At 42.1% G+C, this 25,913-nt stretch overlaps 1 protein-coding gene across 1 annotated transcript in view; it reads left to right on the forward strand.

Annotated features, from left to right (window-relative positions):
• The window catches only part of LOC126251871 (UDP-glucosyltransferase 2-like), a 71,864-nt gene that overhangs the window by 25,621 nt on the left and 20,330 nt on the right, over positions 1-25,913 (forward strand). The window contains exon 4 of the mRNA XM_049952559.1: positions 25,378-25,837. Coding sequence (XP_049808516.1) covers positions 25,378-25,837 — 460 coding nt within the window. The remainder of the gene's footprint in view (positions 1-25,377; positions 25,838-25,913) is intronic.

Below are 25,913 nucleotides of genomic sequence, written 5' to 3' on the forward strand. Positions count from 1 at the left end.
ACATTAGACGCCAGAGAGTGGAACTTATTTAATTTTCTTGATCCTGGTTTTTCTATGTTTGAGTAAAGCTACAGGGCGAGCATATGACTGCAAATTTATTGCTTTTCAGCTGACTTAATTTGATTCTTTACATCTCAGTACCACACGTGGAATTAATCAGTGTTAACTACCGTACTTAAGTTCATTCAGCGTAACATAACGAGATTATTTCACCACTTGATTACAAGGTTATTTTCTCTATTTAAATTTAGGTCGACCATCTCGTCGTGTTATACTGCGATCTCCACCTGGAGAGTTTCAATAACGTTATACAAGCTCATTAAGCATCATGTACTCATGCCATTCTACATCTGTGGCGTACCTTTTATCTGTATTCAAAATACTTAACATAAGATAGCGTAATGATAAAATTTTAATAAATACATCGCACAGAATGGATACACTGGAGTATTGATTTTGTAGCATTTTTCGGTCATAATGTGTATGATGTAAAGCTTTCCATATCGGTCAGTGCATTTTACATTGCTGCTAGTACTTCTTACACCAATTTTTATGAAAACTGCAGCGTCGGTATTGAATTTCCGGAACGAATCGAAGCGCTTACGATTTCTTGAGTGGTTTACCGGCAATATGAACATGAGACTGCGTGGGACCAACATGTTTCCATGTCCAGAAAGGTCGGTATGGCACTACGACCAGTCACTGCTGAGACGTGGCACGTCGTTTCTAAAACTGTGCGCAAGGGCAGCTGCCGTCCTCTCTTTAGAAGTTGATGCATAAATATCAAAATTAATCGGCCAATTAGAGAAGTTACTTCAAAAACTGTCAGAGCATCTAGCCACGCTACTAAACTCTCCCCAGTTCTACTGTCGTCCCATGAAGGACTACATCGATAGCACATTTAAAGTGAGTAAACAGTAATAAAAAAAAGCGCCAATTTCATTCGTTATGAGCTGCTGATCCCGAACATAATACTCCTCCACTGACTTCGGCACTGCTTGGCCACTATTTCCCAACTGTAGGGGATCCTCGACCATGGCTCAGACCTTGTAAGAGTCGTGGCGGTTCTCTCACGTCGCCCCTGTTTGTGCTGATAGTGGAGCCAGGTCGTAGAAGGCCTGGCTAAACGGAAAATTGTACTGACTTATTCAAATTCAGAAACGGCGCGGTAGTTTTTTTGTTTCGTCCTAGGCCAAGTGTCCACTCTGCTCGTGGCGAATTTCTTCTTCTGCAGTCCATTCCACAAGCCCTCCCTGTTAAAATCGAATGATGTTCTTCTACTGGAATAGCTGTAGTAGAATCAACGGGTGCAACAAATTTCAGTATCAGGTTAGCTGAGCGATGAATTGAAAGGTAGTTGGCGAGTAATAACTTATTGTAACTTATGTCATACGAAACATCGTCAAGCCCGTACTAATCTTAAGTTACAGTTTCGTCATTCACATGCAATCACACTCACTCGTAACAGCCATGTTATGGTAACTAACCAAACCCGTCACCAAAATGACTAACAAACGAATTGTCTGTGTCAGAATGCTCGCACAGATATTACACAATTTGACCACTGCGAATGTTCATTTTGTGGTCATGCTTTGTATAGAACGCCACACGGCTTTTGGTTAGTCAAAAGTCACAGTCTACGTATTAAAATCACAATTTGACGGGTTCTTCTTTTTCACACATTCGCGTCCACTTTGCACCACTTCACGCTCAAATTTTAACGATTATTCCGTAAACTTTTCACATCTTCTCAGAGCTCCTTTTATACATGTCCGAACTTGGTCACTGCTGAGATCACGGCTGATATCCGATCCCCTTAGGCTTCACAAAGCAATTCTCAATTCTCAAACCTCACAAAATACGCGTCGACGTATTGTCCCCTGATAGGCTGATATTCATCGTAACCAATCCAATATTAGTATTAAACTGCGCAATATCACGTCTTTTACTTTTGACCAATCACCACTTAATAGCTACACTCCTGGAAATTGAAATAAGAACACCGTGAATTCATTGTCCCAGGAAGGGGAAACTTTATTGACACATTCCTGGGGTCAGATACATCACATGATCACACTGACAGAACCACAGGCACATAGACACAGGCAACAGAGCATGCACAATGGCGGCACTAGTACAGTGTATATCCAGCTTTCGCAGCAATGCAGGCTGCTATTCTCCCATGGAGACGAACCTAGAGATGCTGGATGTAGTCCTGTGGAACGGCTTGCCATGCCATTTCCACCTGGCGCCTCAGTTGGACCAGCGTTCGTGCTGGACGTGCAGACCGCGTGAGACGACGCTTCATCCAGTCCCAAACATGCTCAATGGGGGACAGATCCGGAGATCTTGCTGGCCAGGGTAGTTGACTTACACCTTCTAGAGCACGTTGGGTGGCACGGGATACATGCGGACGTGCATTGTCCTGTTGGAACAGCAAGTTCCCTTGCCGGTCTAGGAATGGTAGAACGATGGGTTCGATGACGGTTTGGATGTACCGTGCACTATTCAGTGTCCCCTCGACGATCACCAGTGGTGTACGGCCAGTGTAGGAGATCGCTCCCCACACCATGATGCCGGGTGTTGGCCCTGTGTGCCTCGGTCGTATGCAGTCCTGATTGTGGCGCTCACCTGCACGGCGCCAAACACGCATACGACCATCATTGGCACCAAGGCAGAAGCGACTCTCATCGCTGAAGACGACACGTCTCCATTCGTCCCTCCATTCACGCCTGTCGCGACACCACTGGAGGCGGGCTGCACGATGTTGGGGCGTGAGCGGAAGACGGCCTAACGGTGTGCGGGACCGTAGCCCTGCTTCATGGAGACGGTTGCGAATGGTCCTCGCCGATACCCCAGGAGCAACAGTGTCCCTAATTTTCTGGGAAGTGGCGGTGCGGTCCCCTACGGCACTGCGTAGGATCCTACGGTCTTGGCGTGCATCCGTGCGTCGCTGCGGTCCGGTCCCAGGTCGACGGGCACGTGCACCTTCCGCCGACCACTGGCGACAACATCGATGGACTGTGGAGACCTCACGCCCCACATGTTGAGTAATTCGGCGGTACGTCCACCCGGCCTCCCGCATGCCCACTATACGCCCTCGCTCAAAGTCCGTCAACTGCACATACGGTTCACGTCCACGCTGTCGCGGCATGCTACCAGTGTTAAAGACTGCGATGGAGCTCCGTATGCCACGGCAAACTGGCTGACACTGACGGCGGCGGTGCACAAATGCTGCGCAGCTAGCGCCATTCGACGGCCAACACCGCGGTTCCTGGTGTGTCCGCTGTGCCGTGCGTGTGATAATTGCTTGTACAGCCCTCTCGCAGTGTCCGGAGCAAGTATGGTGGGTCTGACACACCGGTGTCAATGTGTTATTTTTTCCATTTCCAGGAGTGTATTATAAGCAATTTATGAAAAGGACAAATTTATAGAATCCACAAATATCAAAATAACTCTATCTTTAAACAACAAATGTATCATAAAATGCATCTTGTGTTCTCAGTCCCCATAAACTGGCTACTTGTATTTTCCAATTTCTCCTCGGTATGATTCATTCTCTCAGTAGACAGTTCTCACGCTAACATTTACTAAGTTAGTTAACATAATAATACTCATTTAATACTTCTCATTCACACTAATAATTAAACAAATTAGAAACAATTAATGAGAGTCTCAATAATCGCAAGAAATACAGTTTTGCTTCCCAAATACACAGTTTTAACTGCTTGATAATTTCATAGTCCGTAAGATGCTAAGACATTTCGACCACAGGCGAAACTACCTGCTACTTCATCTGAACATATCTGTCATATGATTCATGACTCATGTATGACGCTTCTTCCTGCTACTGTCTCTTACTTACGTACACCGGATGTAAGGCCCTATGCTTCTCAAATCTGGGTGCAAATGTAAAAATAGTGAACATGGTTCTGCAATCCAGCGACTGCGTTCAGTGACGGTGGTAAGGAGAAGTTAGCTCATTCTTTGTAAGATACGTTCACTAACAGTAGAATTACAAGACACGAACCTCTCCTGCGAGTAGATTAACAAGACCTCATTGCCTGTGAAAGGGATACATAAAAAATTATTTTACCTGAGTGTGAATTAATTCTTTACCAATTTCTATCAAACATACCTCCTAATCGATTCCATCTCATGTCACCCCGATACCTGCAAGTCGTCAACCAGGACACAAACTGAATATAAGTACTATTGTGCCTCGCTGACGACAAAAAGCCTATTATCACCATATCATTAAGTTACAAGAGATTATAATACACTGCATAATGTGAGTCACCCTGAAAACTGACGGTCATTGCCACACAAACACAATGTCAACGTCCGATGTTACGCTAAAATTTTAAGATCCAGTGGCTGACACCCGTGGCAGACACACTCTGTGAGCCAGTCACTTTGTCAACTGATCACCACTGCACCAACTGCATTTGGACATATCAACTGTTTATCATTGCCCCAGCTGGGTTTGGGGTATGATTGTCACCGTATGTCAGCTGACCATCATTGCCCCACTTGGTGTTTGGGGCAAAGACATTCATCATTTTAACTGTGTGTAAGTGCAACAATTGCATTGGGTATAATTACAGCCACCATATCAACTGAGCATAATTTTCCCAATTGTCTTTGGGAGCAATTGCAGTCACCTTGTCAACTGACCATTATTCACCTAGTTTGATTCAGGGGTAATGGCAGTCATCATGTATCAAGTAACTGTCAGTGCCCCATTTGTGTTTCGGGTAAAGGTCAACTAATCTGACCAGCTAGTTCCAAACTGTTCTGACAATCATGATGATTGTCAGAAGTTGGTCACCTTGTCCATCGACCATCACTGTCCCACAAAAGTGTCTGGGTGGGGGGGGGGGAGTAGGGTGAGGGGGGGGGGGGGGAAACAATGGCGGTCAACCTGTCAACCTGTCAGATGACCATCTTTTCCCAATGTATGAGATAAACTGTTACAGTTTTGCTATAAAATGGCGATATATGTCGCATGGTCTGCACTGTGCAAAAGCAGAAGATAACAAACGTTTTGTAAAACAACATAAAGTAAATACCCTGGCACTGATTTACTATAATGTTTAGCTCAATTTGAAAGTGAGTAGCTGAAAACACAGAAACCGTCGTTTCTTATTCATATGACTGTGTATTATTACTGTTTAGTCTCCTATTTCATCAATGTGCACGTAGTTTCCACTGTGTGACGGCATCAATAGCATTATCAGCAGAAAATGATGACGATTTGTCCTGCAGGATAAAGATAATGCCCTACCATGGGGCTCACTACAATTTTCGGCTGATTTTGATGCAAGTTTTAGCTAAATTAAGAAGAGTTTTTGCCAAATTCAGAACTGTGATACACCATTTACTTTGTTATAAGGATTAAACTATTCTGGCCGATAATAATAGCACTTTAAGCTGTAATACTGATCACCAATACTGCCAGTGTGTGTTTTGTACTGATACAGAATAAATTTTAATGTAGTTCAATAAATTTAATGCAGCGTACAAAGATTAAACTAAGCTCACCGACTAACGTGTAAGATATATCAGTTGTGCCAATAAGTGAATCACACTTGTTGTGATAAGATATACAGACAATTTAGATGTGGAAACATTATTTTGAGAGACCATTGTGTCCTTAAAAGTGTAGTATAGATGTCGAACTTTAGTCATCGACAACTCTTACTCAACCTGAAAGTTTTTATCAGTAATGCCAAGATATGAGAAATGTCTGTTTTTTATCTCATAGAATATTTAAGTTACAACGGTAATGCCATGTGTGTTTGTGCTCGAAATCTTACGTATTTTCAGAAATAATTTTATTTTATGCCAAATATTGAATTTCGTTGTGGAAAGATCATATTATTGTGTAGAATCTTTGGTAATATTTACGTCTCTTATTCTAAGCATTATGAAATTTTATTTGGATATTACGAAAATATATGGTTTAACCGTCTGCTTACCAGAAAATCTGTGCAGTATTGTCTAACCAGTGGCCCTCTCAAGCCCATGTTGTTTAAATTGGCATAAACTGACACTGTTTGCATGGTTACGAGGTGAAACGACTTTTGAGTTACTAATACTTTCAAATAATTTTATTTATTTAAAGTGTACATTTTAAAAAAACACAATTTATATACTCCTACTGTTAGCTTGTATTCTTACTGAAAATTTGCTCAGGGTCTACTGTCAATAGCAGAATGTTCCGAGCATACAGGTTTGGTGCACATATAAGATGTAATATGACTTTTTCTATCTTTCTTCCCTATACGATATGCACATTTTCTCCTTTTCTTAGCTAGTGGTTTCATGTCACTTCCTGAATCCGGTGTTATTAATGAATTCATTGACTTCTTTGCCCCTGCTAGTTGCTTTCCCAAATTGATGAAAGTCGGACGTCTATTTTTTAATGGCAGCGAGCATTATCAAAAATGCATTCATTACACTTACATCGATCATGTTGAAGAAAACCACCAGTGGTCAGGAGCCTTGTTTTTCTCTTCAATGCGTTTCCTGGTCCATGGTGTCAGTTCCGCCCGTTTATAGCATTCTATGACACTATAAGTTTAGGCTTCTTTGCTTGTGATGATGACACCGTTGGTTGGTTATGAAGAGAGCTAAGGACGGTAACAACTCTGTTTTTCTTAGGAACATAAGAGGCTATCATCACATCTCGTTGAAAACCAAATAATTTACGGTATGCTTCACGTCTTTTAGGTGTAGTAAAATCACTAGGCAGTTCACTTTTGTTTTTTTGGATAGTACTGACCAGTGTCAGATCTTTTGACAGTAAATAATGAGCTAAATATAGAGATGTAAAAAATTGTCTCAGGTGGTATTACGTCCAGACTTTTCAAGTTCAATCACCAGGCTTTTCATAACATTCTCTCCAAGTCTCCCACAATTTCATTCGCTATCTATAAGGTTTTGATGTGGTTTATTGTCGAAATGGGCAGCGACCTAGAAATATGAGCAACTAATCATCCGCGGTCACGCACCACCCTGGAATTTAGGCATCTCCAAGGGTAATCTTCAGCATCTCAAAAACTTCTATGACTGGTTCCAATTTGTCACCTGACCTAAGTTCACGTCGGGTTGCTGCACTGTAAATGCGCAACAACCACAATATAGCATGGAAGCGGTTGCGAGGCGTGACTTCCTTAAGAGTGGTCAGCTGTTGTCAACACTCCAAAACTGACTGATAGTCTCATTTCTTGACTTTTAAAGTCCAGTCAGTATTAGAGCACCAAGAAACTTCTTCCCCGTAAAATTTTCGATCATCCGTGTTGGTTCACATACACACTTTGTCAATGAGTGATACACGAAAGGACAACATAGAACATTATCACAGTTCCTAATGGAATAACTCGTAGGTCCCTGGTCTTCTTTCGATACGTCCTTTTTTATTTATTTATTTTTATTTATTTATTTATTGTTCCGTGGGACCACATTTAGGAGAAGTCTCCATGGTCATGGAACGAGTCAATACATGAAATTATAACACGATTGTAGAAACAGATGATATGAAATATAAGAAACATATTCAGGCGACAAGTCGTTAGTTTAAATAAAGAAAATCAAGAATGTAACACTGGAATTTGCTTAATTTTTTAGCTCTTCCGGGAGCTCCTCGACAGAATAGAAGGAGTGAGCCATGAGGAAACTCTTCAGTTTAGACTTAAAAGTGTTTGGGCTACTGCTAAGGTTTTTGAGTTCTTGTGGTAGCTTATTGAAAATGGATGCCGCAGAATACTGCACTCCTTTCTGCACAAGAGTCAAGGAAGTGCATTCCACATGCAGATTTGATTTCTGCCTAGTATTAACTGAGTGAAAGCTGCTAACTCTTGGGAATAAGCTAATATTGCTAACAACAAACGACATTAAAGAAAATACATACTGTGAGGGCAATGTCAAAATTCCCAGACTATTGAATAGGGGTCGACAAGAGGTTTTCGAACTTACACCACATATAGCTCGAACAGCCCGTTTTTGAGCAAAAAATACCCTTTTTGAATCAGAAGAATTACCCCAAAAAATAATACCATATGACATAAGCGTATGAAAATATGCGAAGTATACTACTTTTCGTGTTGAAATTTCACTTATTTCAGATACTGTTCTAATGGTAAATAAAGCGGCATTTAGTTTCTGAACAAGATCCTGAACATGGGCTTTCCACAACAGCTTACTATCTATCCATACGCCTAGGAACTTGAACTGTTCCGTCTCGCTTATAACATGCCCATTCTGTCTGATTAAAATGTCAGTTCTTGTTGAATTGTGAGTTAGAAACTGTAAAAACTGAGTCTTACTGTGATTTAGCATCAAATTATTTTCCACAAGCCACGAACTTATATCATGAACTACATTATTTGATAATGTTTCAATATTACACACAAGATCCTTCACTACCAAGGTGGTGTCATCAGCAAACAGAAATATTTTTGAATCACCTGTAATACTAGAAGGCATATCATTTATATAAATAAGAAACAGCAGTGGCCCCAGCACCGACCCTTGGGGAACGCCCCATTTAACAGTGCCCCATTGAGACTGAACATCATTACCACTCTCAATATTGCGGAGGATTACCTTCTGCTTTCTGTTCTTAAAGTAGGAGGCGAACCAATTGTAAGCTACTCCCCTTACTCCATAATGTTCCAACTTCTGCAGTAATATTTTGTGGTCAACAGAGTCAAAAGCCTTCGTTAAATCAAAGAAAACACCTAACGTTCGCAACCTTTTATTTAATCCGTCCAAAACCTCACAGAGAAAAGAGACTATAGCATTTTCAGTTGTTAAGCCATTTCTAAAACCAAACTGTACATTTGACAGCAAATTATGTGAATTTAAATGCTGCAGTAACCTTGTATATACAACCCTCTCGATAACTTTAGCAAACACCGATGGCATAGAAATAGGTCTATAATTGTCAACATTATCCCTGTCTCCCTTTTTATAAAGTGGCTTCACTACCGAGTACTTTAATCGGTCAGTAAACCGACCACTCCTAAAGGAAAAGTTACAGATATGGCTAAGTACTGAGCTAACATACGTGGAACAATACTTCAGTATTCTGCTAGATACCCCGTCATATCCATGAGAGTTCTTGGTCTTTAGTGATTTAATTATGAACTCAATCTCCTTCTTGTCAGTATCATGGAGGAGCATTTCAGGTAACAGTCTCGGAACACTTTTTTCTAAGAGCGCTATATGATTCCCTGTTGGGACTAGGTTTCTATTTAGTTCACCTGCTGTATTCAGAAAGTGATTATTAAGTACTGTACATATATGCGACTTATCAGTAACACGGACATCCCCACTACGCACTGATTCTATATTCTCGATCTGTCTCTGCAGACCAGCCACTTCCTTTACGACTGACCATATGGTTTTAATTTTATCCTGAGACTTAGCTATTCTATCTGCATACCACATACTTTTTGCCTTCCTAATAACTTTTTTAAGCACCTTACAATACTGTTTGTAATGGGCTGCTGCATTTAGATTGTGACTGTTTCTAACGTTTTGATATAATTGCCACTTTGTTCTACAAGATATTCTTATCCCTTTAGTCAGCCACCCAGGCTGCCTGTTTGTGCTAGTACCCTGTTTTGAACGTTCTAACGGAAAGCAACTTTCAAAGAGCACGAGAAAAGTCTTGAGGAAAGCATTATATTTATCGTCTACTGTATCAGCACTATAAACATCTTGCCACTCTTGTTCCTTGATAAGGTTTACAAAAGTCTCTACAGCAACTGGATCAGCTTTCCTAAAAAGTTGGTAACTATATTTAACATGTGTTGCAGCACAAAAATCTTTTAGACTTAAAATTTGTGCATCATGATCTGAAAGGCCATTCACCTTTTTGCTAACAGAATGCCCTTCTAATAATGACGAATGAACAAAAATATTGTCTATGGTTGTTCTACTGTTCCCTTGCACTCTCGTTGGAAAGAATACGGTTTGCATAAGATTATATGAATTAAGGAGGTCTACCAGCATCCTTTTCCTTGCACAATCACTTATACAATTAATATTGACGTCACCACATATAACTAACTTTTTGTATTTCCTATAAAGTGAACCAAGAACATCCTCTAGCTTTAGCAAAAATGTTGTGAAATCGGAGTCTGGGGATCTATAAATAACAACAGTAAGAAGTTTAGCTCCACTAAATTTAACCACACCTGCACAACATTCAAACCCCTTTTCAGTGCAGTACTTTGAAACATCAATTGACTCAAATGGGATACCGTTTTTCACATACATGGCTACTCCCCCACACCGCAAAGAGCTCCTAGAAAAGCTGCCAGCCAACCTGTATCCTGGTAATGGAAGCCTCTGAATTATCTCCTTATTTAAGAAGTGTTCAGATATACCAATAATTTCAGAGTCAACATCTATAAGCAGTTCACTAACTTTATCTCTAACACCTTGTATATTTTGATGAAATATACTAATTCCCTCATTAATCGGATACCCAAGCTTTGTAGAAAGTGGTTTCTTTGTTAGAGAGACTTCCCTTAAGCAGGAATACCTATCAGCTGACTTCAATCTAAAAAAGGTACAGCTCTAACACCTACAACTACCGGAATTTTCCCATGAGTGATCCCACCACCCCCACCTATGCTGTCACCTATAAGTTTTGCCAACCTCCCCTTCCCATACCTGTTGAGGTGCAGGCCATGTCTAGTGAAACCCGTCCTGCTGATAGACTCCACCGACACCACTGAAATGTGACTCATGCCTTCTGTCATCAGCGCACCCCCAAGTCTCATGTTATTACGCCTGACGGCTGTATTAAGATGAGGCCGATCGTGACGCTGAAACAGTTCCACGAAATGCACATTCGTGTTGCTCCGCCTACCAGAAATTCCAACTTGTGGAGCTGTAGCCTATATTTCTTTCACATTAACAGAAAACAATTGGTCACATAGAAAAGAATTTGCATGAAATTGTTCTTCTCTATCTTCGTGAAGGATTATTGAAGACCATCACCTTCGTGTAGTTCTGGTTTTCGGCGAAGCCTCCCTATTATCATCATCACTCAAGATTTCCATTCACTAGGTGGGTTTTCAGAGTCAGAAGACTGCTCCTTACCTCCTTATCTGGTAGTCTTCTTCTCCGTAACATTAGCAGTTTGTAGAGCAGACAAATGTTATAAAATAATGCACCAAAGTAAACATGTGGTTATCACAAGGAGGTCTGTTGAGCACTGAAAGAAGAACAGCGTGAATCCCCAATGGCAAATGGTGTAGCAGACGCTGCACAGTCAGACATCTAGGTGCTGAAAAATTGCTTCTAACCGTAAGGACCTCGCAGGCAGAGGAAACGTGCAGCAACATTCTAACAGAGAAGACATAGGTAAATTTTTTATAATTCTCTATGGCAGGTAAAGGTTTGAGTGATGCAGCCCAATAAAGATCTCGTCAAAACGCCTTCTTTTCGTCCTAAAATAGTGCATGGTCATTTCATTTATCTTTGTTGTTTTTACATTTTGTATTGTGGATCATTACAACTAGATTTTGTTCATATTCAGTAACTTATTATGTAAATACAAGCTGTAAACGTTTTTTGTGAGCCTCGAGGGCTCGATTTTTGTTTTAGTACGTTAACAGGTGAACAGAATCGATAATATTTTTATAGTATAGAACAGGATGCATTATATTCTTGACTCCTACAATGGTGCTTGGTGCAGTAAAGCATTACTGTAACTCTTCTAAAAACCTAAGGGCTTATTGTTCAATCTTTGTACCACGAGTGACATAGCCTCAAGTGAGTCGTTGATCTAAGTGCCAACATTAAGCATATCGTGAGAACGCATGATTTTCAGTTGGTTTTGTTGTGTTAAAGTGTCAAAAATGGAGCGTCAGTGTAAGGAACACCATGAAACAGAACTGCATTTAAGCCACAGATGAAAAAGCAATTAAAAAAAGGTGTACCATAAAGTCAGTAACATCCATTACATCTCTCTAGTTGTATGTATGTGGCGTGATTTGGTATCTGTGGATGGCGAGTGAAAGAGCCGTTCTTCTAGAACTCAAGACGCCATTCAGCTCTCCAACATAGGCATGACTGCAGGAAGGTAGTGGATGCGAAGCAGGTATACGTCTCGCGTTCAGTCATAGGATCACTACTTTCATAAATATATTTATTCTGGAAAGATACTACAGCGGCTGTGTTGCCAGGCGGCGATTAGGATCCCCCAGATGCTGGCCGGTCTTGGTCTTTGAAGTGTTCCTAGGTAAGAGGACGGCCACCTGAGATGGTCAGCAAGTTGCGTTGTCTCGCCCAGCAGGCGACAACGTTACGTGGTCAGCATACAGTACAGCGACTGATAGTGGTGAAGTGTGGAATCAAGACGGTCGCTCGGCTCCTTATCAAATGTTGCTTTCACTGTGATTAAGACAGACTACTAAAATACTGCTTCGTACTGTTATCGAAGCGCCAGTCTCAGTAGCTAGTAACAACTACATAGTCTTGATACCATATTGCAGTGCCTGTGTTATCCAGAATTACGATGCAAAGTTGCTTCGGACATGCATGATGTCGACATTCCATTATACAGGGCGGTCCATTGATCGTGACCGGGCCAAATATCTCACTAAATAAGCGTCAAACGAAAAAAACTACAAAGAACGAAACTTGTCTAGCTTGAAGGGGGAAACCAGATGGCGCTATGGTTGGCCCGCTAGATGGCGCTGCCATAGGTCAAACGGATATCAACTGCGTTTCTTTTAAACAGGAACCCCCATTTTTTATTACATATTCGTGCAGTACGTAAAGAAATATGAATGTTTTAGTTGGACCACTTTTTTCGCTTTGTGATAAATTGCGCTGTAATAGTCACAAACATATGGCTCACAATTTTACACGAACAGTTGGTAACAGGTAGGTTTTCTAAATTAAGATACAGAACGTAGGTACGTTTGAACAATTTATTTCGGTTGTTCCAATGTGATACATGTACCTTTGTGAACTTATCATTTCTGAGAACGCATGCCGTTACAGCGTGATTACCTGTAAATACCACATTAATGCAATAAATGCTCAAAATGATGTCCGTCAACCTCAATGCATTTGGCAATACGTGTAACGACATTCCTCTCAACAGCGAGTAGTTCGCCTTCCGTAAGGTTCGCACATGCATTGACAATGCGCTGACGCATGTTGTCAGGCGTTGTCGGTGGATCACGATAGCAAATATCCTTCAACTCTCCCCACAGAAAGAAATCCGGGGACGTCAGATCCGGTGAACGTGCGGGCCATGATATGGTGCTTCAACGACCAGTCCACATGCCATGAAATATGCTATTCTATACCGCTTCAACCGCACGCGAGCTATGTGCTGGACATCCATCATGTTGGAAGTACATCGCCATTCTGTCATGCAGTGAAACATCTTGTAGTAACATCGGTAGAACATTACGAAAGAAATCAGCATACATTGCACCATTTAGATTGCCATCGATAAAATGGGGGCCAATTATCCTTCCTCCCATAATGCCGCACCATACATTAACCCGCTAAGGTCGCTGATGTTCCACTTGTCGCAGCCATCGTGGATTTTCCGTTGCCCAATAGTGCATATTATGCCGGTTTACGTTACCGCTGTTGGCGAATGACGCTTCGTCGCTAAATAGAACGCGTGCAAAAAATCTGTCATCGTCCCGTAATTTCTCTTGTGCCCAGTGGCAGAACTGTACACGACGTTCAAAGTCGTCGCCATGCAATTCCTGGTGCATAGAAATATGGTACGGGTGCAATCGATGTTGATGTAGCATTATCAACACCGACGTTTTTGAGATTCCCGATTGTCGCGCAATTTGTCTGCTACTGATGTGCGGATTAGCCGCGACAGCAGCTAAAACACCTACTTGGGCATCATCATTTGTATCAGGTCGCGGTTGACGTTTCACATGTGGCTGAACACTTCCTGTTTCCTTAAATAACGTAACTATCCGGCGAACGGTCCGGACACTTGGATGATGTCGTCCAGGATACCGAGCAACATACGTAGCACAAGCCCGTTGGGCGTTTTGATCACAATAGCCATACATCAACACGATATCGACCTTTTCCGCAATTTGTAAACGGTCCATTTTAACACGGGTAATGTATCATGAACCAAATACCGTCCGCACTGGCGGAATGTTACGTGATACCACGTACTTATACATTTGTGACTATTACAGCACCATCTACCACAAAGCGAAAAGAGTGGTCCAACTAAAACATTCGTATTTCTTTACGTACTAGACGAATATGTAATAAAAATGGGGGTTCCTATTTTAAAAAACGCAGTTGATATCCGTTTGACCTGTGGCAGCGCCATCTAGCGGGTCAACCATAGCGCCATCTGGTTTCCCCCTTCAAGCTAGACAAGTTTCGTTGCTTGTAGTTTTTTCGTTTGACGCTTATTTCGTGAGATATTTGGCTCGGTCACGATCAATGGACCATCCAGTACGTCTGTCCGTTGTCCATATTCGAAAATGCGAATACATTTCACGTATTACATAGTCTTGTAGTGTTTGATTCGATACGAAGTCTACGTGTTTTCTCCTGAGGCGAGCTGACGGCCTGGGGATCGCGAGAGCGCCAGCTGGTTCACCAATTACTCACTCTATAGGAACTGCAGTGAGCCGATGCGGTGGTCCACAGTCGACAGAAACAGCCGGCAGTGCAAGACGCACCACGGGTATGGTGACAGCACCTGCGTGAAGCAGCATGTCACGGGGCATCATGCCGCATCATCTGCTCCAGTCGATGTCAGCGCAGTCAAGCAGCTGGTAAGCAACTTCGAGCGCGGCTTCGACACAGAGCTGGTTTAAGGCCAAAGTGACAGAAGCCGCTGTTTGGGGCGCCGTACTGAGAGGCGCGCCGGAGCCGCCACAGCTGTAGATTTCTGTACAGGACAATCACAGTTAGAAGCGGCAGCTTGGGGCACCAACCTGAGAGGAACGCCAGGGTCGGTTAGAGCAAGACTTGTGTACAGTGCGTACCACAGTTAGTGATTACTAACAGTGTAAGAGGGAAAAGGGGTGTGAAGAGGGGCGCCACATGATAAGTCGCTGGTGAAAAAATGTTCTCGAACCAGCCTTGGTTGGTTGGTTTTGGGGAAGGAGACCAGACAGCGTGGTCATCGGTCTCATCGGATTAGGGAAGGATGTCGGCCGTGCCCTTTCAGAGGAACCATCCCGGCATTTGCCTGGACTGATTTAGGGAAATCACGGAAAACCTAAATCAGGATGGCCGGACGCGGGATTGAACCGTCGTCCTCCCGAATGCGAGTCCAGTGTCTTACCACTGCGCCACCTCGCTCGGTGAACCAGCCTTGCCCCTGAACGAGAGCATCTGTAAAGTTTGGAAGGTGGGAGACGAGGTACTTGCGGAAGTAAAGCTGTGAGGACGGGGCGTGAGTCGTGCTTGGGTAGCTCAGATGGTAGAGCACTTGCCCGCGAAAGGCAAAGGTCCCGAGTTCGAGTCTCGGTCCGGCATACAGTTTTAATCTACCAGGAAGTTTCAGCCTTGCTCCTATACACAGGGACATTGAGAATGAAGCTGGGAAGCTAGACTATTCACATGCCTCTGCGTCAGATGAGTATTGAGGCGAGGTATCAGGTATATTCCCGCCTGCTGGACGAGGAATATGTTGGCAATCAGAAGATAATGACAGCTAAAATGATAGCTCTTAAGGAACGCCTATTAGTGTGGGCTATGGCACAGCTGAAGCTCGTTGGCAGGGTGGAGAATGAAGAAAATTCTCAAAAGTCATGTGCATCAGTGACAGCAACAATGACCTTATGACCTCATCCTGTGGAAAAAAGTACGGAAAATCAAAGGGGTAAGGAAGGTATGACAGTATTTATCAAACCGAAAGTAAGGGGAAAGGCAACGAAAAAGTTAGGGAAACCTTTTTTAAAGCTGTCCATCAAAAGAAAGAGAAATCAAAAGTAAACAGTATTCGTTCAACTAAGAACGTCTTACTGGTATACGTCCCAACGTAGAACATGGCCAAAAATTAATCCAACGTGAAAGATTGAGAGATGAGGTCAACTGTGAGTCTCAGAAGAAGAAACGCCCATTGATCATACTTTACATTGTTCTCAGCAGTTTGCTAAATGAAGAGCTCGCGACAAACATTTATGTGCATAACCTTGGCAGAGAAACAACTTGAGATGTTTTTAATTAGGAATTTACCGTGGTAGAGAGCGGGTGGGGAGAATGATAAGGTGCTGGGCCACTAACATCTTGATAGAACTTAACAAACTTTATTTACAAAAACCAAAAGGCAACTTCACACAAGGCATAAACATGAAAATTTTGTGGTAGCTTGTTCAGAATGGCAATAAAATATAATGAACCAAAACTTTCATAACGTGCACTTCAAAGACATCACAGCTTCTTGAATCAATTCAAAATTTATTAGAACTGTCAATTGCCCAACATTCAGTCAATTTCAAGCAATTAATAGAATGCCTGAATATGTTTAGACAAGTGATTAGCACAATGTCCAGGGGCCCATTAAGAAAACGGGCACCTCCTAATCTGATAACATAAAATTTTCAATTACATGGATTTTTTAATATAATTCCACAACATTAAATTTTAAAGCAGACAGGAGACAGTTAACGTTAGAATAACTATTTAAATAACTCTGCACACAAAGCTTTAAAAATAGCCAAAAAATAGCAAATGATGAAGTTAGTCCATTAAAATAAGTAGAGAAACATCATATCGTCAAAATCCCGAGATGGTCGGAGGGCCTTGCTTACAATGCTCCAAATGATCTCAATTGGCAAGAGATCCGGCGACCTTTCTGGCCAAGGTAGGGTTTGAGAAACATGAAGACTAGCAGTAGAAACTCTCGCCTTGTGCGGGAGGGCGTTATGTTGCTGAAATGTAAGTCCAGGATGGCTTGCATGAAGGGCAACGAAACGTCGCATAGAATATCGTCGACGAACCTCTGTGCTGTAAGGGTGTCGAGGGTGACAACCAAAGAGGTCGTGCTATGAAAAGAAATAACACCCCAGACAATCACTCCTGGTGTCCGGCCGTATGGCGAGCGACAGTTGGTTGGTATCTCATTGCTGTCTGGGGCGTCTTCTGACCCGTCTTCGCTATTCATTGGAGTAAATTCGAAGCGGGGCTCATCACTGAAGACGTTTCTACTCCAGGCAATGAGATGCCAGGCCGAATGTACCCTATACCACTGCAAACAAGTCTGTTGGTATTTGAGATCAATGGTAACCAAAGTAAGGGACGCCGTGAGTTCAGTCCCCTTTCTTAAACCATCTATTAACGGTCCTTATGTTCACTGAAGGACCAGCCACACGTCGAATCGATGATAGTGATGGATTTGGGCCTCTGAGTGCCTCCCTGACGATTTCTTGGTCCTCCTGTTGTGTCATCTCTATAGGTTGACTGCCTCCTCTTGACGCTTTGTTCGGCCATGGTTCACCCACTCCTGCCAGCGTCGTCGAATAGTGGCATCGCTCCTGTTGAAACGTCGAGCGAATCGCTGGTTTCTCCAACTGGCCGCTATGAGCCCAGCTACACGTCCTTTCTCAAAGGCTGACATCTACGCATGTTGTTTAAGCACCCGTTTGCGGGGGCCGGCCCATGTGGCCGAGCGGTTCTACATCTACATTACTGCTCTGCAATTCACATTTAAGTGCTTGGCAGAGGGTTCATCGAACCACAATCATACTATCTCTCTACCATTCCACTCCCGAACAGCGCGCGGGAAAAACGAACACCTAAACCTTTCTGTTCGAGCTCTGATTTCTCTAATTTTATTTTGATGATCATTCCTACCTATGTAGATTGGGCTCAACAAAATATTTTCGCATTCGGAAGAGAAAGTTGGTGAGTGAAATTTCGTAAATAGATCTCGCCGCGACGAAAAACGTCTTTGCTTTAATGACTTCCATCCCAACTCGCGTATCATATCTGTCACATTCTCTCCCCTAATACGTGATAATACAGAACGAGCTGCCCTTTTTTGCACCCTTTCGATGTCCTCCGTCAATCCCACCTGGTAAGGATCCCACACCGCGCAGCAATATTCTAACAGAGGACGAACGAGTGTAGTGTAAACTGTTTCTTTAGTGGACTTGTTGCATCTTCTAGGTGTCCTGCCAATGAAACGCAGCCTTTGGCTCGCCTTCCCCACAATATTATCTATGTGGTCTTTCCAACTGAAGTTGTTTGTAATTTTAACACCCAGGTACTTAGTTGAATTGACAGCCTTGAGAATTGTACTATTTATCGAGTAATAGAATTCCAACGGATTTCTTTGGGAACTCATGTGGTTCTAGGCGCTTCAGTCCGGAACTGCGAGCGGCTGCTACGGTCGCAGGTTTGAATCCTGCCTCGGGCATGGATGTGTGTGATGTCCTTAGGTTAGTTAGGTTTAGGTTGTCCTGAGTCTAAGGGATTGATGACCTCACATCTTAAGTCCCATAGTGCTTAGAGCACCCATCTGCATGGCATAGTTACTGTCTGAGTATTCGGAATTAAATTCGCGAAGGCTCTGTCCTGGTATCGCCATGTCACCTGTTTATTATTCTTGCCATCTGCACGGTGAAATTGTGTCGCAGCGTCACAATTTCATCCATCGGCTGCCAAAGTTTACAAATTTGCATTTTCTTGTACGCATATCAGTTTGGGACCACTTTGCTAAAAACTAATTGAAAGGTTAAAAATACTCTTAGGTCATATCTTCAGACTGGTATCTCCCTCTCGTACGTTGTGAATTATTCCCTGATATCTTAAAACACGTTCTGTTCCTACTTCATGGAAGTATTTTCCTCGCGGATTTCTGGAGAACCTCTTACTATTATCACAATACAAATAGTGGCATTAAGGGATAATTTTTGTAGAAAATGCATATGTGGCTCTATATGTAGGAGATTTTTCCATTCGGTGCGAAAAAAAACTAGATACATTCCGAGATAGCTGCAAACCGCGGGCCTTTAAAAGAATTGTACATAGGTGGAAACTTTAAAAGCAAATGAAAAATTTCTTTTTGTTTTTGTATTATCCGTCGTCTTAGGGAATTAGGTCTCTAGATTTCTTTTTAGAAGCGAGAGAAGAAGTTATGCTCGTACATGTTTACCCTTGTCTGAAAATTTTGGGGATCATAAATGCGTGCCCCTTAATGACTGCGAGTAAATAAATAAGAGTTCTAACTATTCGTAAACTTCATAACATAATAAAAAAGCTGAAGTTTGTGGAAATTAAAAACCTGGCTTGGTGCTGCAGTTTGCTATTTTTTTTTCGGCACTCGCTGTTTCTTTCTGTCTTGTATAAATCATTTCTGCATACCACATACTGGCAACCTTCTCAGAGTTTTTATACCTCTCCAGATTACTATCTGCAGTGTCTGTGTCACTGTCTGAAAAACATTGCATAGACATCGAAAAACACTCACACACTGCAAATAGCATGACATGCCTAGACAGGCCACGACTCTGTAGGAATCACAGCAATTGTGCGACTGCAGGACGTGGACACACTGTGAAATACGGAGATTTGGTCGGTCCTGGAGGGGTGCTCAGTTATCAGAAGTTGCTAAGGTGACCGCTCACGTAGAGCACAAAATTAGGGTTAGAGTTCCGGTTACCCCTCAAATTTTCATTTGTCGCTAATAAACTGTGAAGCTACAGTCTCTTCGTATTCGAATTCCGAATAAATTTCGTCTCCAGATTAATTACGTAGTGGAAGCAGGGTGTACAATATGCGTTAACTCTGATTTTTTAATAAAAGGTAGTTGCCAAGTGTGCAGTGTAATATCAGTGGTCTTTCTAAGTTAATTTATATTTACACCAGAATATCTGTGAAGCAATCCACTTATGTAAGTCAAGTGGACAAGCAAAAGATTCGAATCCATCTGAGTTTCATTTGTCTACTGATATCATTAACATCAGTTTTATGAGCAAGGGAAACTTTCAGTATCACGTGAACTCAAGAAAACGAAATGGTGTGTGGAGGAATTTCATATATACCTCAAAAAATTTATTGCATCTGCCTTTCTAGCATTCGTTACATCGGGTGCGGGGAGTGGTTTGGATCTATGCAGATGATTAAAGAAGCATCGCGGTTCATTGACACAAACAATGAGTATTTAAACACGTACTATGGACATCGATCTTTACAAAAAAAGGGCAGTGAAAACGCCTTCAGCGAATGTAACATGAACAACAAGGAAAATGATTACATGGTCCCCTAAAATAATTGCTAATTCACATTCAGCCATATCAGGATGCTTCCACAGATGCAGCTCGTCTTATATGCACAATAGATAGAGAGAGTGGTATTGAAAAATGACAACGGAAACAAATAAAACTCACGGAAATTTTCATTCTAGGATACATATAAAAACTACTAATGACCTACAGGTGCTCAGTTACTACAATACAATTGACTGGAGTACGGGTAGAGGGAGATCAGTTAAGTCACTGGTCAGATAATGAACTGCTAAAAACATGATAAGTTCTACAAGTGCCAAATGAGGAGAAATTCATTGCGCATGACTATGCTCGTTCGGTTCGTAATTTTATGTACTGCAATACGAAGCACAGCAATGATTGTTTGATGCCATCTAAAGGACACGTCTCAGATTCTGCGTTTATTTAGTAGTAGAATGAAATGGAAATCCCTTAGCTCGGGAAAAATATTCCCAGAAAGGCGGCTGTGGGATAATTAAATGCCGGCCGGTGTGGCCGAGTGGTTCTAGGTGCTTCAGTCTCGAACCGTGCGCCCGCAACGGTCGCAGGTTCGAATCCCGCCTCGGGCATGGATGTGTGTGATGTCCTTAGGTTAGTTAGGTTTAAGTAGTTCTAAGTTCTAGGGTACTGATGACCTCAGCAGTTAAGTCCCATAGTGCTCAGAGCCATTTGAACCATTTGATGACTAAATGCAATTGCATAATGCAATGATACATTCGTTTAAACACCTCAGGATGAGCTTTGAGCGACTACTGCGCCATATTGTGTGTTCACCAACAAACGATCAAGGGTAGGGCACGATGACTACATTAAAATCAAACGAATTTGTATATAAAAGTTTTCACAAATTTCCTGAACAAATAAGCATTTGAATTTAGAAATAACCTAAAACCTGAAGCGCTAACCTCACTGGTCTTCAACTATACCTGAGAGCATTCCCTCACACACAAAGGGTAGCCCACTAAGACTACTTATAGGCCTACAGACCAAAATTTATAAAATACAATCGAAAATATAATCATATAAATAACTGCTGAACTGTAACACTGAAGTGAAAACCGACTGAAAGTTACGCTTGATGAGATAACGACTAGATGTTTAGCTTTAAACATATATGAGGGTCACTCCAAAAGAAATGCACACTATTTTTTGTAAAAATACAGTTTTCATTCTGCATGTGCGAAAGTTTTACAGTGTGTATACACATTCTTCCCGCTTGTTTTCAAACTTAGTTCAACCTGTTACCACGAGAGGCGTCGTCACAGCATGTCTTCAAGGTGGCTGCTATACTTGACGTTCGTCAGAAGCAACGTGCTGTCATAAAATTCCTGTGCTGTGAAAACGAGACAGTGGGAAACATCCACAAGAGGTTGAAAAAGGTGTACGGAGATGCTGCTGTCGATCACAGTGCAGTTAGTCGGTGGGCAAGCTGGTTACCTGATGAAAGCAGGCACGGCAATATTGAGGACTGCACACACTCCAGACAATGTGCAGAGAGTTAACGAATTGGTGAGTGTTGACAAACGCATCACAGTGAACGAATTGTCACGCTACGTTGGGATAGGGGAGGGAAGTGTCTGCAGAATACTGAAATTGTTGGCGTTAAACAAGGTTTGTGCCACATGGGTTCCCAGGATGTTGGACAGAGGCTCACAAAGAAAGAAGAAAAACGGTATGCAGCGAGCTTTTGGAACAGTATGAGAATGGTGGAGATGGATTTCTTGGAAGAATTGTGACAGGTGATGAAACATGGCTCCATCATTTTTCACCAGAGACAAAGAGGCAATCAATGGAGTGGCATCATGCAAATTCACCCAAGAAAAAAAATTTCCAAACCACACCTTCTGCTGGAAAAGTTATGGCTACGGTATTTTTCGATTTCGAAGGACTCTTGCTTGTGGACATCGTGCCAAGTGGAACCACCATAAATTCTGATGCATATGTGACGACACTGAAGAAACTTCAAGCTCGACTGAGTCGTGTTCGACCACATCGGCAAAAGCACGATGTTTTGCTGTTCCACGACAATGCACGGCCACATGTCAGTCAAAAAACCATGGAAGCGATCACAAAACTCGAATGGACAACACTGAAACACCCGCCTTACAGTCCTGACCTGGCTCCATGTGACTATCATCTCTTTGGCAAACTGAAAGACTCTCTTCGTGGAACAAGGTTTGAAGATGATGACTCCGTTGTGGTCGCTGCCAAACAGTGGCTCCAACAGGATGGTCCAGAATTTTACCGTGCGGGTATACATGCACTACTTCCAAGGTGGCGTAAGGCAGTTGAGAGGGATGGAAATTATGTGGAGAAAAGAGAATATTGTTCCTAAAGGAAGTATCTACACACACTAAAACTTTCAAACACGAAGAATAAAAGATGGATTTAAAAAAAAAATAGTGTGCATTTCTTTTGGAGTGACCCTCGTAGCAATAAACTCATAGAACATAACGTTCAATAGTTACGGGACAACGACCACCAGAAAAGCGTCGGTGGGTCCGCAGATTTCGGCGGACCCTTTCTCGCCAGGGGAGGGAGTAACCTGTCTCGTTACCTATCTACGCAACTACTGGGCAGCGTGCCTGATAGCAACGGAACATCCCTTACTCGCCCTGCGTTCTTCATTAGTCATCAGACTACCAAACTGCTGTAAGGTTGGATCTTACAGGTGGACTTTGAGTCTCTGGCCCTCGGAGACAGACTGAGTCATCCAGTCACTTATTGAGAAAGGTATACAGTGCGGAAGGAGGATTAGAAGGTGCTAATCGAAGATAAATAAACTCATTATCCCGCTCGTCCGTCGGAAATCCCTTAGCTTTTCATAACCATAAGAAATTGAGACTTAATGTCATCCATGTATTCATGAATTGCCTGGAGATGCCAAACGACAGATTGCATGAAACGGAAGTGACAGTACCGTTTCAATAGTAAATCATTTCTGTCAACATTTCCTTTCATCAAAGGTGTCCTTTTCACTGAGTTCATCCTTCATCACTTCTAAGATTGTTCCTAAATCCACGAAAGAAGTAATTTTTATGGAAAACATAGTCTTATTATAAAAACTGTGTATGGAATGGACGGCTTTACTGGCACATACGCACACTTTTGTTGATACTTTTCACTATCGTATTGCATTAATTTGACTGAATTTCGTTGACATAGCCCTAATTTTCTCCATCAACGCGTGGGTGGTCGTGGGCTTGTAGGAATAAACTTCTTATTTCAAAGAAACTGGAAACAGAAAAGTCCAACTGCGTTAAATCGCATGATCTTGGCAGCCAATTACGATTATATCAAAACGGGCAATCACACAACCACAAAATGGCTCAAGCAGTAACTGAATTGTGTCTCGGACTGTACGGCACGTGGCATCGTCTTTGTGAAACCACATGTCGCCCACATTCATGTCCAGCAATTTAGGTGCATAAAACTGAATTATCACATCGCGATTGCGTTCACTATTAACTCTTCTCACTTGACCAGCCGCATTTTCGTAGAAGAATGGTCCCATCACGTCTCCAGCCCAAAGTACACACCAAACTGCGACACGTTCTGGATACATTTGCTTCTAAAAAATCACTCGTGTATTTTATAAACCCTAAATGCGAAAATTTTGTCTACTTATCAGGGCATCAAGTTGAGAATGAGCCTCATCGTTGAAGATGATTTTGTTCGAAAAATCGTTATCCACTTGTTGTTGTTCCATAACCCATTCAACGAACTCTAATCGCTGTGCGTGGTGAGCAGGCTTCATTTCTTGAGTCAAGTAGACAATTTAAGCATGAAGATGCAAATCTTTCCTGAGAATACGATATACAGTGCTTCATAAAATGCCCAATATTGAGGTCTGTGGACGCGCAGCAACACTCTCACAAACTGCTTCGATGTTTTGTGTCGAACTACTCGTTGAACGACGGCTAGAGTGTTTAAGATCAATAATTGATTCAGTCTCTCTAAATTTTTCAATTAATCTCTTCACAACTGATGAAGTTAAATCAATATTCCGATCATATTTTGTACTAAAATTGTGATTTCTAACTGCCAAATCTTCATTAGTTTAAAATGATACTCAATTTAAAAATGTATTGTTGTTTCCTGATTTTTGTTATCCTAAACTTTCTCTTTTCCTTCGTTGGCAACAATTTACCACAAAAGTGGCGCAAAATTCAAATCTTGCATGAATTTTGGAGCATTTCATGCTTTTTACTACTTTTCACTTAAATTTCAAAATACATCATTTTTCAAACGAAGCATGTTGCTCCTTTTTAGATTTGACATTAAGCATCATTTACAGCCATAATCAAAATTTACAGTATCAGTATAACTTATTCCGTTTTGGACCACTTTCACACATGAAGATCTGTTTTGTTGCAGAATGCGCTTCTCGTATTCACCTTAATGAGCCTGTTTATTCTGTCTTTTTTGTATTGTTTTCTTTTGAAAGTGGAGTGTTCTTGTTCTGACTGGAAATTACTGTGATTGACAAGGTCCTTGACTCGTGTTTTGGAACAGCAGAGTTCTTTCTAATAAACTACCACCCTGCCTTAAACCTTCGTTCCATTGGCTTGGTTTGTTGCTTCTGCATTTTCTTACTGCTGCCTTCATTTTTAAGTCTTCTCTCTCCGCCTTCTCTCTCAGTGTCTCTTAGAAATCTTTCCGCCTTCGTGTATCTACCACAGTCAGTATAATCGATAACCTGCTTTAAATTTTTTCGTTTTTATTTTTACAACTTTCACTTCCAGTAGCAAGGAACTATTCATCAATGTCTCACTAGATGTCATTCTTGCCTGTTCCTTCCTCTAACGACTTCTTCATTTGTCTGTTCTTCCTGCATCCCTGTTTGGTACTGGATCCATCAGCTTGAGTTTCAGTATACCTTTGTATTACATTTTTTTATACTTTCAATTCACCATTCCTCTTTTACTCCTCGATTATATGATCATAGATTTCAGCTTCTGAAACTTCCTCAATTACGTTCCAGTTTCGTATGACAGTGCATGTTTTTCCCTAATGCAGACGAGAATTATTTTTATTTATTTATTTATTTATTTATTTATTTTATTCGGCTGTCTGATTTTGTTGTGCCCTTTCTTTATTGACTTATTTTTCCTCTGTTTTTCAGGTTGCAAGAGAAGTTTGATTTGGTGGTCTTGGAAACGTTCATGCTCTGGTGTTACTTCGGTTTTGTGCACAAACTGGGCTCACCGCCGATAGTGGGATTTCTCTCAACCGGACTGACTGAGACTACGAGTAGCTTCTTGGTCAATCCAATCAATTCGGCTTACATGCCGGCCCTAGCTTCGGCGTACACAGACCACATGGACTTCTGGCAGCGCATGGACAATGCCCAACTGACTCTCAGGCTGTTGCACTCCTTCCATAACGTTATCGTGCCTTTTCACGACCGGCTGATACAGGAGCATTTCGGAGCGGACATGCCCAGTCTGAGCGTTATGCTGCACAACATGAGTCTCATGATAACGGGAAATGACTTCGTGTTGGGCTATCCTCAGCCAGTGGTGCCCGGTATCGTGCACACAACAGGCCTGCACATCTCCAATGAGCGGAAACCATTGCCAAAGGTAAACTTTGCTCCACATGGCTTCCCCCGTCAGAGTCCTCCCTCGGGCATGGATGTGTTTTAGGGAAGCAGCCTAC

The sequence above is a fragment of the Schistocerca nitens genome, chromosome 4 (genome assembly GCF_023898315.1).
Source record: "Schistocerca nitens isolate TAMUIC-IGC-003100 chromosome 4, iqSchNite1.1, whole genome shotgun sequence".
NCBI classification, from domain to species: Eukaryota; Metazoa; Arthropoda; class Insecta; order Orthoptera; family Acrididae; genus Schistocerca; species Schistocerca nitens.